The 17,005-nt window shown below is 55.2% G+C and overlaps 1 protein-coding gene across 2 annotated transcripts; it reads left to right on the top strand.

Moving 5' to 3' along the window:
• The first annotated feature begins 711 nt into the window (after positions 1–711).
• GAL3ST1 (galactose-3-O-sulfotransferase 1) lies at positions 712–16,221 on the top strand. 2 transcript variants are annotated; one of them, XM_021703548.1, is made up of 3 exons: positions 712–823; positions 13,859–13,998; positions 14,834–16,221. In XM_021703548.1, the coding sequence occupies exons 2-3, from the start codon at positions 13,868–13,870 to the stop codon at positions 15,975–15,977; spliced, it is 1,275 nt and encodes a 424-aa protein (XP_021559223.1). In that variant the 5' UTR covers positions 712–823; positions 13,859–13,867; the 3' UTR covers positions 15,978–16,221. The 2 variants fall into 2 exon arrangements, with proteins under 2 accessions (XP_021559223.1, XP_021559222.1); XM_021703547.1 differs by lacking the exon at positions 712–823 and adding an exon at positions 7,930–7,987 and having other exon boundaries at positions 14,837–16,221.
• Positions 16,222–17,005: the final 784 nt, after the last annotated feature.

Consider the following 17,005-nt stretch of genomic DNA (forward strand, 5'->3'; position numbering starts at 1 on the left):
GTTCTCATCCTTGGTCCTCTGCGGTGAGGAGGGAAGCTGGGCACTGAAGGTGGATCACGGAAGGGGCACCTGCATCCTGATGGTGCTAGGCTCAGCCCTTATGGACACCGTGGAGAGGTGGGGTCAGTGGAGACCTCCTAGCGGCATGACTGGTTGGAGATGGGTCCCTTGCCTGAGCTTCCCTCAGGGGATCCTGGCACCCCCCTGCACCCCTCTCATCCAGTTTAGACCCCAAAAATGTATGTCCCCAGCTTGCACTGACTCGAGCAGGAGGCCATACCTCACATTGGATATTCAGGGCTCCAGAGCCCCTAATAAAAGTTCAGCAACTAGTCTAGCCACCTCCCTTTGCCCAGAGCTCGGCTGCCCTCACCACCACCACCACGCCACCCGGTTTCCCAGGCACCCTCGAATCCCCTTCCGGGGCTGGGAGCTCAGCCGAGCCTCAGGGTCCAGCGGTGGGACAATGGCCCCGTTGGCGCATCCGAGACAAACGCGCCTTGTTGAGCCGGCGGCGGGGGCGCCGCGCTGCGCTCGGGGACGCTGAATGCGGCTTCTGTGCGTCCCGGGCGAGCGTGGAGGGGCTGGGAGGGGGCCGGGGCCAGGCCGCCTATTGGCTGCAGCACCGGGGGACGGGCCAGGCTGGCGGCCGCACCTGGCCGGAGTGAGTGTGGCGGCGGCGGCGGCGGCGGCGGCGGGAGCATGGTCCAGGCCCGGTGGAGTCGGGGGCCCGGGCGGGTACGCCCCGCCGCCTAGTGAGCGCCCGGGCGGCGCGGCCCGGGACCGAAACAGCCACGCCAGGCCCGAGGAGAACGGGGCCAAGGTAAGTCCTGGGGGCCCAGCACCCACTGCTTGCTTGTGCCCTGCCTGGGGCTGCAGCCGCCACTACCCAGACCTCCAAACTGGGACCGCGGGAGTCAGCCCCTCAGACCTGAGTGGTGCGGGAGTGCAACAACCGCTCCGGGTCCGAGTGCCCGGCGGGCTGACAGCGGGTGGGCAGCTGGCGGGGGGCGGGGGGGGCACATTGGTGTGTGCCCTGTCCTTGGTTTCTTCCTCATAGCCCCCTTTCCAGGTTTTTCCCAGTCTTCGGACATGGGTGGGTGGGGCTGGAGCTGGGCTGGAGCTGGAAGTCCATTAATGATTAATCTTGGACACAGCAGCCTGAGCCCTGGGGGAGGAAGGGCAGGGATCTCCCCTGTTCCCACCAGCACTTTCCAGAAGGGGTGAGGTGGGGGGCCATTGGACCAGGGGCTGGGGGTCAGGGGGAGGGATGGATCCCCCTCTGCTTGGGGAAGGCCCCGTCCTATACCACAGAGGGGGCAAAGCCAGCAAAGAGAAGCTTGTGGAAGTGGGACAAGCCCTGATACCCAGGAAGGGCCCATAGGAAATCCAGCCGGTTGAGTTTCCAGGACCAATGTGCAGGAGGAGGTCCCGCTTGGTCTGCCCTGTCATTGTCAAGCCGGTACTTGGTCACAGCACAGAGCAAGACTGTGGTCTCTTCCCAGTAAGGCCCCCCTTCCCACCTGCCTAGAGCTGGAGAGGTGATGATCTCACATCTGGCTGCAGTAAGTAACCCACACCAAGTAGGAGAGAGGGAGGGAGAGAGAGAGGGCCACAGGCCTGACACCTGATCACCTGGGTTGCCAAGGTGACAGGTGCCATGAAAATCCTCAGGAGGACAGTCCAGTTGGGAGAATCCAACCTCTTCCTTTACCAAGGGGGGTGATCTGAGGCCCAGAGAGGTAAGGCCACCGGCAGGCCTGGACCAGAGCAGCCCCTATAGTGCTACACTGTACTTTGCCCTGCAAAGGAGGGCATTCCCGTTATCCTTAGGGGGAAACTGAGGCCCAGGGTGATTCAGTGACTTGCCCAAGGTCACACATAGTTCAAAGGTGGCTGAGTTGACTACGAATCACAGGAGTCTTGTCCCAGCCCACATCTCGGGACTGCAGCCCTGCTCAAGACCTCTCTGCTGCTCTGGGGTCCTAGGCTCTTGGATCTGCCTGTGCTGCCCAAACCCCTAGCTCGGGACCCCTCCCCCCCTTGCCTTCCTAGCTCCCAGCTCTGGCTGACACTCGGGGGTGGGCAGGCTGCTACTCTGGGAGCAGAGACAACAGAGCCCTGTTCCCAGCTGCCACCTCGGGCTGCTTCATTCCCTGCTTCTCACTCAGGCCGAGCCCTGCCTGAAGGAAGCTCCCTGTGGACAAAGGAACCTGCCTGCTTCCTGTGTAACCCCTTGTCCAGTGGGCATGGGTCTGCTGTTTGAGAGCATGGGGCGAATGCCCTCTTGTCACCCAGCAAGAAAGGAGTGTTTCCCTGACAGTCCCCACTCTGGGCTCTGAGGGACTGAGTGTGTCACCCTGGGGAGAGGCAATGATTAACCTAGGCGAATGAGGCACAGATGGTGGAATTCCAGGCACGGCAGTAGGCTTGTGAAGGGCTTCTTCCTGGGTGAGGAATATGGTGAAGAACAACCCCTTTTATAACCGACAGGAAGGGCAGTAGTGAGCAGAGGTGCCCGTGGGAAGCAGTGGGCTGGAGGCTGGAGGAATCAGCAGGTAAAGAGTGATGGTTGGGAAGAACTGGGGTCCCAGATGATACCTTTTTTCCCACCTGCCTGTTCCAGGTGGCTTGGCCACTCCCAGACCCGATCCCAGCAGTGCCCTGACTTGCCATGGGACCTTAGGCAAGTCCTTTCCTATCTGTGCCTCATTTTCCCCCGATGTGAAATCTGGGGGTGAGGGAACGCGGGTCTGGAGCATGGGAAATATGGGGGTTTGGATGAGGAGGGTTGCCTTCCAGGAGTCTGCACCAGTGGGTCCTGTTTCTCCTGCCAAGTGGGTCTAGAAAGGTCATGATAATAATCCGAGGTATGAGCAAAGGGCTCTGCACACCTCATTCCATTTGATCCTCATAGCAAACCCGTGAGAGGGGCAAAATATTCCCATTGTTAAGAAGCTGAGGCTCAGAGAGGGGAAGTCACCTGCCCAAGATCGCCCAGCTCGGGACTGGGGGAGTCAGAATTCATAGCCAGAGCATCTCAGCCTCTCCAGGAGGGGAGAGGCAGGTGGGCGGATCCAGGACATTGTGCATAACAGGTGTTCAGCACCTTTTTAAAACCTTTATTCTGTTACATGTTTTTATGCAAGCAAGTGCATGACATTCCTTTAAAAAACATTTCAGTCATGCTAGAAGGTACAGCGAATGATACGTATTCTCAGTAATTGGGAGTTAATTAAAAAACCACTGACTTCTTGGTTAACCTGTGTTTTGCCCCTCTGAAGCTACTTTGGGGCAACTTAGCCTTGATGGTGACTTTGCCCAGACAAGGCCGTATAGCAGGAAGAGCTTGCTTATAGTTCTGACTTTGTCAGTTGGCCCTTCACTAGTTTCTGAGCCTCATGTTCCCACCCATCCCATGGCTAGCAGGTGACCCTGGGAAGTCTGTAGGGGTCCCAGGCATGGTTGCCATTTGAAATGGTAGAGATAGGTGACCCTGCGAGATCAGAAAGAGCCTTCTGAATCATCAAAGAACATGCCCTCTTTCAGTCAGCTGCCAGACCTGGTACCCAGCTGGCTGCCATGCCCCCAGCCCAGGGGGCAGGCAGCAGGGGCAAGATGTCAGTGCTGACAGTTTGGGGGTGGTCCTATGAACCAGCAAATTGGGGTTCAGCTGAAGTGCCTCTCTGGGTGATCCTCCGCATCTCTACTCCAGCACCCCACTCCAGAGGGGCAGAGTGAGGAGGCTTCTGGGTCCCTGCAGGGCACTGGCCCGGGCTCCTGGGTGGAGGGCCAACCTTTCCCATCTGCACCTTTAACTGTGCAGCCCACACTTCCCAGCTTCTCTGCCCCGGACCCCTGCTGCTTCTTCCCCACTTTAGGACACTGAGGCTCGGAGAGGGCTGTGGTTGCACAGCAAGGAGGGGTATGGTTCCGACTAGCCACTTCTCTCTCCTCCTCCAGCCAGACTACAGGTTTTCAAAAATGGAAATATCTTTTCATTTTAATTCTTTTCCAGAGTAATACAGACTCTTGTAAAGCAAAATCATATGTGTGTGTATATATTTTTTCACTTCATTATATATTATGGACATCATTTAAATGAGTACATAATAAACCATGGAGTGAATGTCACATAATATTTTTAACCATCCCCTATCGTTGGACATTTAAGTTGTTTCTGTCTTTCCCCTTTGCTAAACTTTTGCACCCTTCTCGGATCTCCTGTTAGATTGTCTTCTGTGAACAAATGAGCACAGATGGAATTGCCGGGTCTGAGGATGGGCACCTTTAGAACTGTAATAGTTGCTGTCAAGTATGCAATCTGAGAACTCTAGGGAGAGTCTTGTTGCTCCACTTTTAAAGTCTCCTCTAGGGTCCCCATGAGATTCCCTTCCAGCTACAAGAAACAGCCCTAGGACACCCTCACCCCTTCACCTTGTCTTCCAGAACCCTGTTCCCATGTGTGTGCACTGAGCAAACAGCATGGATGCCCATCAGTCAGGGAATGGTTCATGGGGAGCAATGTTCTACAGAATGTTCTACAGCCAATGGCTTTAGAGGCTCTTTATCTTTAACTCCTTGGGGGACTCTTGCCCTCCTGGCAGGGCTCTTCACCTTCCTCCCCCTTTCTCTAGTGGATTCCATTTGCTTCTCTGACATCAGTTCCCACCTCTGTGCCCATGGCTCCCAATCTCTTTCCCCTGAGATCTCCCTCTTGTGCTCCAGGTAAGGGATCTTATTGCTCTTTGCATATTCTACAAGCATCCCACACATCGCTCAGACTCAACTTGTCCTAAATTGAAACTGACATTGCCCATCCAACCCCAATACTAAACATACCCCTCTCTTAGGCTCTCCCACTCAGGGACCAGCTCCACCCCCAGCCAGCTCCACCCCTAGTCACCCCAACAGGGTTCCTCCCTCCCCTCCCCCACACCCTATCCTTCACCAAACGTTGTCTATGCCATGGCCTGCAGATGGTTCCAGTTCATTCCCAGCCTTCTCGTTGGTCCAGGTCATTTCACGCCTAGCAGCTATAACCCACTGTCAAGGTCTGCTGGCTTCTCCCAGTCCTTCCCCATCCCTACTGTTCATTTTCCATTTAGCAGCCTGATGGGAATCCCGTCTCCTCACTTCTCTGCTGAAGACTTTCCAGGGTTCCCCACTGCCCACAGGATCCAGGCCAGATTCCTTAGCATGCTTCCCTGAGACCCTTCATCTCCTGCCTGCCCCTGCCCCCTTTCTGGCTGTGCTTCTAGTCTCCCCTGCACACCCAGCCTCTGACGTACACACATCCTGGACGTTCCAGCCAAGCTGAACATTTGTTAGTTTCTCAATCGCCCTGGGTCTTTGCACATGCTTTTCTCTCTGCCTGGCTCATTCCAGGGTAACAAGTGCATTAGTTAATCCTAGCTGCTGTAACAGACAAGCCCCAAGTTCTGAAACGCTTAGCACAATGGCAGTTTAGTTGTCATTTTCATGAAATCTAATCAGGTATTTAGTGAGTGGTGATGCGAATACCAGCCTCCTCCCATCTCATGGCCCCTGCCCATCTCCAGATCGTTGGAGCTGGCCCCATTCATCCAGCATCCGCGAAAGGAGACCACAGAGAATGTCCACCCACCTAACATCAACAGCTATTATTCTGCTCACATTCCGTTGGCCAGAATTCAGTCACACGAGGACACTGAACCACAAGGGAGGATGGGAAATGTAGTTTAGCCATGTACTCAGGGAGAAAAGGGAACTAACTGCCTTTGGAAATCAGAAAACGCACAGTAGCTTCTGCTACCAGGGACCCCTAATCCTAGGAAGCCTCCCTGAGCATGCTCTTCCTGCCCCGCCCCCCAGACTGGATCAGGTGTTTGCGTTCCAGCAAGCCCCACCGTGTCCTCCATCACAGCACCTGCAGCTGCCTGCTCCTCTCACCCCCAGGACTGTGAGCCCAGAACTCTGGCACGGGAATGATGAACCCTAGCACCGGGCACAGTGCAGGTGCTCCCTACATAACTGGAATGGATCAATTTAAAACTAATTGTGGTCACAGAAAGATGTCCACAATCTATTGACATGGGAGAGGGGGAGCAAGGTAAAGACAAAATGTATTCCCCCAAAGAGACCCCTTCTATCATCTGTATGGGTTTATGGACAGAAAAAATGTGGGGAGGCTTGTGCTAAAGTTTTAAGGGCAGTGACCTATGGGGATGGAGCTCTTTTCATTGTCTTTGCATTTTTCTGTAATGTCTGAATTTTTTTTTCAGTGATCATGTACTGCTTTTATAATTAAAAACTTTTTTTTTTTTTTTTTGCTGGGGTTGGGGGAGAACCAGCCAGAGATGACATCACTATCGATACCCTGAGAAGGGAACCCTCTGGCAGGGCTGGAAGCGTAGGTTCTGCTATCAATGCTTCCTACTCTAGAAAGCTCTGCTTCACGTGGCTCTTCTATACCTGCCTTCCCACCCCACCACGACCTCACCCAGATCCTGACCTCTACTCCCTCCTGCCCAAGATCCTTAACCTCTTGTGACATGGGGCTTGTCACATTGCGTCCTTGAGCTTCAGCTCCCTCCTCTGTAAAATAGGGGTGGTAACAGGGCCTCCAGTGGCAAGGATTATGAGGGCGTGTGATGCATGAGAAGTCCTGAGCACAGGACCGTACTGCGTTTGGTCAAGAGTCCACACTCATAAACCACCTCTCTGCTGTTTGATACCAGCTCTGCCCTGACTCACCCCCCCCCATACATTTATTTATCTGTTTTCAAATTAGCTCAGCCCAGAACAGATGAATAAATAACGCTACTCCCGTGCCTTGGGCCAATCCAGCATTCAGAGAGATATGGACTCTTGGTCCATCCCTGTGGCTGTTTAAGCTCTGGTATTTCATGGGACCTTGAGGGCTGCTCCCAGGCTGGGTGGGGTTGTAGGGGAAGGGGCAAAGTGTCCGAGCAAATGTCAGATGCCTACTGTTCCCTGGGAGGAGTTGGCAGCTGGTCAACCTATGAAAGTGCTCAGTGTGAGATAAATGACTGTCGTGATAGTTATTACTATTAACCGATGGTCAATTACTGTTTTTTTAAATATTTTATTTATTTATTTGACAGAGAGAGAGAGCACAAGCAGGGGGAGCAGCAGGCAGAGGGAGAGGGAGAAGCAGGCTCCCTGCTGAGCAAGGAGCCTGATGTGGGGCGATCCCCACACAGGGTGCAGACAGGAGAGGCATGATCGTATTGCCTCTTTGATGAAGGACTTGGAGCTCACAGGTAAAATCTCATCAGACTGATCCTCCCAGAGCTGGTCAGGTTCTCTGCCCCTAGGAGGACTCCTGGGTGAGTTGCTTGCTCTGGGGGCTCCGCCGATTTTAGACAAACCTTGGTCTCTGGTTGTATCTCGGTATCTTTAAGCCCTGGAATTTGGCAAGTGTGCATTTGGATTTTCTGACTGGCACTGACTGTCCCCTGCTAACTATGCAGCCTTGGACGGGTGAGTTCATCTCTCTGAGCCTCCGTTTCTTCACCTGGAGAGTGGGCTAATCATGGTGCTTAATGCATGGGGCAGCATTAAGATGAGGGGGACTTAATGAGATGCTGGGACTTAATGAGATGCTGTTCGAGGAGCAATTCGCCTCCCCGATTCTCCGCAGAGCTCTGCAGCTGCTTGTGTCCTTGGTCCAAGGACACCTGAGACCTGGCTGAGCCCTGGGGTGAAGGAGCTGCCTGGCTGCGGAGGTCTAGAGATAGTCAGGGACCACCCGGAATGTGTCCCTGGCAGAGGGCCCGGGTAGCACCTGCAGGGTACAGACACATGCCACCTGCTATCCCCCCGGGGAGGGACCTCATGAATATTCACACCCACTGGAACGTGAGGGAGCCAGCCAGAATACTGCTGTAGGAGCGTTCCTGTTTCCCAGTGACCGGAGAGGCAGCCTGGGAGTCAGATGTGGCTCAGACAGGGAGAGGAAAGGGGCAGCCAGCCACGGCCCAAGGTGAGTGTGTCTTCCTCCACCCCTGCACAGGGGTCCCTGGGGGAGCAGGACACCTGGGACCAAGGCCTGCCTGGTAGTTATGCTGTAGGACAGAAGGTTTACCATCCTGGGCTCGGTTTCCCTACGTGCATGCTGTGGCGATGAGTCCTGTTTCTCCTTCCTTCTCTAGAGGGTGCTGGTCCAACCGAACAGGAGGATTGCTGGGCCTGGCCTGGAGCCAGCTGTCAGCACAGATGGAGGGCGATGTGCCTATGGTAACCAAGAAGGATAGGAATAGATGGGGTGGGCTAGGGAGGGGGGCGGACCATCACTCCTGAGTGCCTGGGACTGTCACCACCATAGGCAGAGCAAGAGAGACCCAGATTCTAGTTCTCTCTGCTGCTGCTGTGCTGTGTGACCTTCAGGGTAGCCCTGCCTTCTCTGAGCCTTAGCCCCCCTGCTGTGCTGTCTTCCTGATTGGAAGCTGTGAGGCTCAGCCCACACTGTAATCGTCCCTGGTGCCCCATGGCCTTGGACCTGGGGCTGTCTGTTGACTGCAAGCCTCCACTGTGGGCCATGGGCACACACCTTGAAGGGGCCATGACTGGGACCCTGGGAGGGCAATCATAATGATGATAATAATAACGATGGCCACCCATGCCCAGGGAGTGTATGCTCTGCGCCAGCCCTGTGCTGGGCACTTTCCTTGTGGGACGAGGGAGATCTGCGTGACGCCCTGTGATGGGGGCGGAGTTGGCACCGTCATTTTAGAGGAGAATCTGAGACCCAGAGAGGGACACAGCCTTACCTAGGGCACACAGAAAGGAAGCAGCAAAACTGGGTCTCAAACGCAGGACCCTGGCCCCAAGGTGCTGGCCCCAGGTGGCCCTCGGATGTGTGACTCACACGTGTGGCTCCCACCCACTCGTGTTAGCCCCGGCTACATTCTGCCCTGAGGGTCATGGGGGTCATTCATCAAACATTTACCTGGTGCCAGGCTCCAGCAGCGCAGGGATGAGTTACCTTAGGCTTGCCTGCAGCGGGGCACAGAGGAGATCTCTCCGCCCATAAACCTGGGCCCGGGAACCTGGTCCCTGGTCAATAGTGATGATAAGAATAATTAATATGTATTGATCTCTGCCTGTGTGCATGCATCCTCTCATTCAAATCTCAGTCTCATGACTCTTCCTCTCAGCCAGGCTCCTGGCTGCCAGCCAGCCCCTTTCTGGACCTTGGTCTACCCAGGGACTCTGCCTGTGGTTACCAAGGGCCCTGTTTGCCCTGATCTTGGTGCTGTGTGCCCATCGTACACATGAGGAGACTAAGACGGAGAGGCCGAGCAGCATGCCCAAGTCCACAGAGACCAGGCAGGAAGGGAACCATCAGCCTCGAATGCCTCAAGCTGTTGACACAGTAGGGACCAGCCACCAAGGCCCCCTCTGTTTCTCTACTTTTCCTCCTGGCTGCCCTGGCCCAGCCCACAGAGGCCACACCCTGCTGTGCTCCTGGGACAGAGCCCCATTAGCCACACTTTGGCCTCCTGTGGTGGATCTTCTGGCTGCACACACACTTCCTGCGGGCTTGGGACTGGGCTTGGGACATGCCAGGCAGGGGCTGCCACAGACAAAGATGGAAGATGCATATTGGAGGCTGACAGACTTGGGCTTGAATCCCAGCCCCGCCCCCTGCCTTGCTGAGTGACCCTAGGCAAGTCACATCACCTCCTGGAACCTCGATTTCCCCATCTGCAAAATGGGAGTGACAGTGGGTTCAGCCTGCTGGGATAGCTAAGCAGAATCAGTGAGATGCTCTAGAGAAGTCCCTGCCCAGGGCCTGGCTCATAGCAGGGGCTCAAAAGTGAAACCTGAGGGCAGGCATGGTTTCAGGAAGCCCAAGTGGCAGAGTGAATGAGTGAAGCCGTGATGGGGAGGTTGGGGGCGCTGTCCTGGGCCAGGCTAGGTGGAGCCTGATTGGTGGTTCTGGGAAGCTGGTCTGCCCCCTGCTGCTGGGCTTCTACCCCAGAGCTTCTGTCATCAGCCTCTCAGATTTCCGGAAAGTGCCCTGGTGAGTAGGGCTGCTGGGGCAAGAGTGGACCCTGGGGATTTGGGGAGGGTAGGAATTTTACCCTCCCCTGTTTTAAAGTCAGAGAACCCAAGGTCTAGGGTCCCACTCAGGGTTTGGGCCCGAGTCTGAGGCTCTGGCCTGGCTTTAGGCTCTGCCCTGTTTTCTCGTGGGCCCTAGGGGACAGGAGCCCAATTGGGGCACTTGATGCAATGAGCTGGTTTGTGCTGGGAGCCGGCAGCAGCCACTCCTTGCTCAGGGGAGCACACCCTGAGGGTGACAAAGACTGAGACCAGGAGCAGGTCCCCAGGGGCTCAGGAGGGAAACAGCTAACACTCTTTGAGAGATAACTACATGCTAATTGCTTTCTTTGCCTCCTCCATCTCTGAAAGAGCCAGTGGTGGTGGTGGGGGGGGGTTGGTTATCAGCTTCCCAATTTTACAGATGAGAAACTGGGGCTCCATGGAGTTTCCTGTGATTGAAACACAGGCCTGGGGCCTCCAGAGCCTGGGGTCAGCACCTCCCCCTCCATGACCAGACTGGCTAGCCACCTTACCCCACCCTGCATTCTTTATCACCTATTATTTAAATATATTAAATACATTTTATTGCCTTTTTTTAAAAAAAGATTTTATTTATTTATTTTACAGAGAGAGACAGTGAGAGCAGGAACACAAGCAGGGGGAGTGGGAGAGGGAGAAGCAGGCTTCCCACTGAGCAGGGAGCCCGATGCAGGGCTCGATCCCAGGACGCCGGGATCACGACCTGAGCTGAAGGCAGTCGCTTAAAGACTGAGCCACCCAGGCGCCCCTTTATTGCCTTTTTTTAATTAAAAAAGTAATACATGCTCCCTTTTTAAAAAGCATTTGTTACAGAAATGCATAATATAGAAAAATATTCCCGTGTATACCCCTTTTCCTAGCTATTCAGAGGATACTACTATTAACATTTAGAATACTGCCCTCCAGTTGTTTCTGGGCCTACATGTATACATATATGGATTTGGGGGCATAGTGTTCTGGAACTTTCTTTTTTCACATTATTAGATCATGATGTGTTTTTGAGCCAGTCCACTTAGCTCTGTCTTGTTTTGTTAATGGGTACAGAAGACTCCATCTGGGAACAGGCCTTGGTTTGTGTAACAGACCCCCACTGATGGACGTTGAGGTCGTTTCTAATTTTTTAAATTTCTGACCAAGCTGCCATGAACACCATGTCATGTGGGACTTTGCCCAAGTGTTTATGTGGAATCGTTGGAATTTGGAGAGCTTATACCTTCCTCCTTTGCTAGAATGAACTGCCTTCTGGAAACATTCTCCCCCATTCTCGTTTACCCCTGACTTGTCCACCTTGCCCACCTAAGAGTGAACAGAGATACGTCATTGTCATGAGGGAGGCCAAATTCCCTCTTGCATAGTTTCTTCCTCTGCACATTGCTTCCTTATATCCTTTCCCGTGATGAGAAATTTCTAGAGGATGAGCAGAAGACTCAGGGACTGGTGCTGGCTGCTGGGATGGGGCCTGGAGTGCCCCTTCTCTGAGAAGGGTTTATAGGTGCCTTGGGTAACTTTCCCAGAGGGAAGAATGTGGGGTCCTCCTCCAGGCAGGCTATTGAGCCTCTGCCCCCAGGGATGGTGGGGACGTGCCGTGTGTGTGGTCACGGGGCAGCATGCATGACTTCTTGTGGCCTCAAAGGCCCAAGGCCTCCATGCCGCATGTGTTAGAGCTGGAGTGGAAAGTTTTGTGCCCTGGTATTACAGCTAAAGGGAGGGAGGAAGGCGCCCTGAGCCCCGGCTCTCTCCTGGGCTCCCATCCCTCAGCATGAACTGCCCCCCTTACAGTTCATGCCTCAGTCCCCCGCCATTAGGGATGCCACAGTTAGACCAAAAGACTAGACTGAAAACTCCCCAAACCCAAAACAAACAAACAAAAATTACACCCAATGTAATTTTCAGATAAACACTGAATAATTTTTAGTATGTCCTGTGCACTATTAAAATTAAACAACTTTTGGGGCGCCTGGGTGGCTCAGTCGTAAGCACCTGCCTTCGGCTCAGGTCATGATCCCGGGGTCCTGGGATTGAGCCCCACATCGGGACCCCTGCTCAGTGGGAAACCTGCTTCTCCCTCTCCCGCTCCCCCTGCTTATGTTCCCTCTCTTGCTGTGTCTCTGTCAAATACATAAATAAAATCTTAAAAAAAAAAATTGAACAACTTTTGGGGTGCCTGGGTGGCTCCGTTGGTTAAGCGGCTGCCTTCAGCTCAGGTCATGATTCCAGGGTCCTGGGATCGAGTCCCACATCGGGCTCCCTGCTCAGCGGGGAGCCTGCTTCTCCCTCTCCCTCTGCCTGCCACTGCCCCTGCTTATGCGCGCTCTCTCTCTGACAGGTAAATGAATAAATCTTTTAAAAATAAATAAATAAATAAATAAAATCATAAAAAAATTAGACAACTTTTGGGGCGCCTGGGTGGCTCCATTGGTTAAGCACCCAACTTGGTTTCAGCTTAGGTCATGATCTCGTGGTAATGGGATCGAGCCTCGCGTCGGGCTCTGCGCTCAGCACGGAGTCTGCTTCAGATCCTCTCTCCCTCTCTTTGTCGGGCACGTGTGCATGTGCTCTCTCTCTAAAATAAATAAATAAAATCTTTTTTTTGAAGAGTTTATTTATTTATTTAACAGAGAGAGACACAGAGAGAGAGAGGGAACACAAGTAAGGGGAGTGGGAGAGGGAGAAGCAGACTCCCCACTGAGCAGGGAGCCCAATGCGGGGCTCGATCCCAGGACCCTGGGACCGTGACCCAAGCCGAAGGCAGACGCCTAACCGACTGAGTCACCCAGGCGCCCCATAAATAAAATCTTTAAAAATAAATAAAATTACACAAATTTTATTCATTGTTTATCTATAATTCAGATTTCCCTGGGCAACCCTGCCTGCTGGCAATCAGAGAGAGGAGGTAGGTTTGTGCAGAGGCCTGGCTGTGTGAACTGAACCCTCTCCTTCCTCACTCTGAGCCTCAGTTTCTCCATCTGCCTGCCCTATGGACCCAGGGGCACAGGGACCAGTGAAAAGAGATGAGGAGCCTCAGCTCCTCACTGGGCAGCTGGGAAGGGTGGCACAGGAAACAGGTGGTCTGGCTGGGTCTTTAGAAAGCTGAGAGATTCAGGCCCGGGGAGGCCCCTGACCCCTCCTTGTGAATAGCCCTGGCCCCAGGCCTGGGGGGAGGGGGCACCGGGAGAGGGTCTTCTTTTTCTGTCTTACAAAATGATTTCATTACGGGATGCCTGGGTGGCTCAGTCGGTTGAGCGTCTGCCTTCAGCTCAGGTCATGATCCCTGGGTCCTGGATCGAGCCCCGCATTGGGCTTCCCACTCAGCGGGAAGCCTGCTTCTCCCTCTCTCACTCCCCCTGCTTGTGTTCCCTCTCTCGCTGTGTCTCTCTCTGTCAAATAAATAAAATCTTAAAAAAAAAAAAAATACAAAATGATTTCATTACGAAGCCCCAAAACATATAAAGTAAACTGATGACACCTGGGTACCCACCCTATCCTTAAAAATTAAAACTGAACCAGGCAGTAGAACCTGCTTCCTGCCCCATCCCCCAGTCTCTCTCTGCATTGGCTTTGCCCACCGTCTCTGTCTGCACCCCTGTTGCTGTGTCTCTCCATGCATTTGTCTCTCTGTCCCTGTGTGAATCTTGTTGGGGGGGCCACAGAGCCGGCCAAGGGCAGTCCCAATGTCAAAGGCTGCCTTCGACCCAGCCAGGCCTGGGGCAGCAGTGGAGGCTCCCTGGGGCTGGCCTCCTGATGCTTGCCCTGCTCTGTGACCCCACAGGTATCTGAGATGCCGCTGCCCCAGAAGAAGCGCTGGGTGTCCATGGCCAAGGGGCTGGTGCTGGGAGCGCTCTTCACCAGCCTTCTGCTGCTGCTGTACTCCTATGCTGCCCCCCCACTGCACACTGGCCTGGCCTCCACGTGAGTGGCTCTCCGGGGGGGGGGGCAAGGGGGGGGGGTTGGGGGGGGGGGGGGTGGGGCACCCTGGGCCCTGCATCATGCTATGCTGGATGTGCAGAAATTGTGCTGATTAGGGCAGAGCTCACTGTGTAACCCTGAGCCTCAGTGTCCTCCTCCGTGAAGTGGGCGTAATAACAGAGCCTGCCTCATGGAGCATGAGGATCAAATAACACTGTCTGTGTACACGGCTGGGATTATCCCCATCTGAGGCTCCAGTGGGGCTGGGACGTGGGGGTGACTTGTCCGAGAGAACTCCACGGGCACAGGGCCCAGGCTGAGACTGGATTCTGTCTGCCTCCAAGCCTGGCTCCTAACCATGAGGCTAGCCCACCTCCTCAGGGGGCTGCTCAGCCCGGGCCTGGCATGGTTTGTGCTCTTAGTTGGTGGTATCAAGTTGAACTAGAGGAAATTACCGAGAATTGACTATTTTTGGTCAAAAACCGACCTACAAAATCTCATGTGGTCCAACCTAATGCTAATTCGTGATAACGTGTACGATGTGGTGGCCACGAATGAGACAAGAACCAGCAAGCTTGTCTCACTTTGACCTCACACCAACACCCCAGATGGGCCTGTTATTTTCCCCATTTCGTAGATGAGGAACGTGAGGCCAAAGAGACCAAACCACACGCCCAAGCATCGCAGCCTGGACACAGGCCTGTCTGGTCCCCTGTCCTGGCCTCCCTGCTACCCACCATCCCCAATAGGCCTGATCTTTAGACTCCAGGGCGCTGGGGTTCTGCCTCCTGAGGGCCCCCAGCAGCCCCTGAGGCTCTCCCCACCATTCCATCCACAGCAGGACCCCAGAGGGCACAGCGCCCTGCTCCCCGGCGCCAGGTGAGCCCGAGGCTCTGACCCCGGCCAACGGCTCTGCGGGAGGGTGCCAGCCTCGACGTGACATCGTGTTCATGAAGACGCACAAGACGGCCAGCAGCACGCTGCTCAACATCCTGTTCCGCTTTGGCCAGAAGCACGGGCTCAAGTTCGCCTTCCCCAATGGCCGCAACGACTTCGACTACCCGGCCTTCTTCGCTCGCAGCCTGGTGCAGGACTACCGGCCCGGGGCCTGCTTCAACATCATCTGCAACCACATGCGCTTCCACTACGAGGAGGTACGCGGTCTGGTGCCGCCCAACGCCACGTTCATCACCGTGCTCCGCGACCCCGCCCGCCTCTTCGAGTCCTCCTTCCACTACTTCGGCTCGGTGGTGCCCTTCACGTGGAAGCTCTCGGGCAGCGACAAGCTGGCCGAGTTCCTGCAGGACCCAGACCGCTACTATGACCCCAACGGCTACAACGCCCACTACCTCCGCAACCTGCTCTTCTTCGACCTGGGCTACGACAGCGGCCTGGACCCCGGCAACCCGCAGGTGCAGGAGCACATCCTGGAGGTGGAGCGCCGCTTCCACCTGGTGCTCCTGCAGGAGTACTTCGACGAGTCCCTGGTGCTGCTCAAGGACCTGCTGTGCTGGGAGCTGGAGGACGTGCTCTACTTCAAGCTCAACGCCCGCCGCGCCTCGGCCGTGCCGCGCCTCTCCGGGGAGCTGTACCGGCGCGCCACGGCCTGGAACGTGCTGGACGCCCGCCTCTACCGCCACTTCAACGCCAGCTTCTGGCGCAAGGTGGAGGCCTTCGGGCGGGAGCGCATGGCCCGCGAGGTGGCCACCCTGCGGCGCGCCAACGAGCGCATGCGGCGCATCTGCATCGACGGGGGCCGAGCCGTGGACGCCGCCGCCATCCAGGACTCGGCCATGCAGCCCTGGCAGCCTCTGGGCGCCAAGTCCATCCTCGGCTACAACCTCAAGAAGAGCATCGGGCAGCGGCACGCGCAGCTCTGCCGTCGCATGCTCACGCCTGAGATCCAGTACCTGATGGACCTCGGCGTCAACCTGTGGGTCACGAAGCTCTGGAAGCTCATCCGGGACTTTCTGAGGTGGTGACATCCCGCCCACCGGCAGCCCCCTCTGCCCGCTGGATCGCTGAGGAGGGGCTGGGCGGGGGCCGGCCAGCCTTCCCTGTGTCCTCCTGGTGCCCCCCCAGCTCTGGGGGGAATGAGGTGGGGCTGCTGCGGGGGTGCGGCCAGCCGGGACTGGGCCCACGGCACACAGGGCCTCAGATCAGTATTTGCTTATTCTAGCCTTTTTTTAAGAATTAAATCCCCTTCCCTCCAAGGAAGAATGTTCTATTTCCTGCCTCCCCTTAAAGGGGAGAGTTCAGAAGTAAAGGCATTTGATGTTGTGTTTTTCGTTAATCAGCCTCAGTGGTGCTGACTGGTGGGGCCCTGGGGGGGGAGGTGACTGATGAGGAGGGGGGGACCCGCAAGAGAGCATGGCAGGTGCCTGAGTGTGTCTGTGGGACAGAGCCCAGTGGTGTGGCAGGGTTTGGTGTGCACCTGTTACGTGCTGAAGCCCTGTGTGGTTGAAGGACTCCCAGGAGCTACCAAGACCTGGAAGATCATGTGTGTATGTGTGTGTGTGTAGGTGTGTGCGTGTGATCATCCTGGGGCTCTACCAGTCACTGACTCCAACTCAACACTGGTTATGTGTCCAGCATTAGGCTGAGTGGGTTATCTCAGTTCATCTTCATCAAAACTCAGCAATGTGGGAACTGTCATTCCCTCGTGTCAGAGATGAGGAAGGGAGCTCAGAGAGGGAAAGTCATCTGGCCAAGATCACACAGCAAGTAAGTGGTAGGACTGGAACAGGGGCTGGGTGGGATGGAATGTGTGGCCAGATTAAGATAGAGTCGATGTGTGCATGTGTGTGTGTGTGTGTGTGTGTGTGTGTGTGTGTGATGGGGAGGTGGGGAGTACCTGGTGTAGCACTGAGAGCAGGCCCCGGGCCCAGGCTGAGGGTTCCTTGTATAATCTCATTAATCCTCACAGTCACTCTTCGAGGTAGGCACAAATACCATCCCATATTACAGATGTGGGAATTGACATTCTGAGAGATCAGAAGGGACTTAACTG

The sequence above is a fragment of the Neomonachus schauinslandi genome, chromosome 14, assembly GCF_002201575.2.
Source record: "Neomonachus schauinslandi chromosome 14, ASM220157v2, whole genome shotgun sequence".
Classification (NCBI taxonomy): Eukaryota; Metazoa; Chordata; class Mammalia; order Carnivora; family Phocidae; genus Neomonachus; species Neomonachus schauinslandi.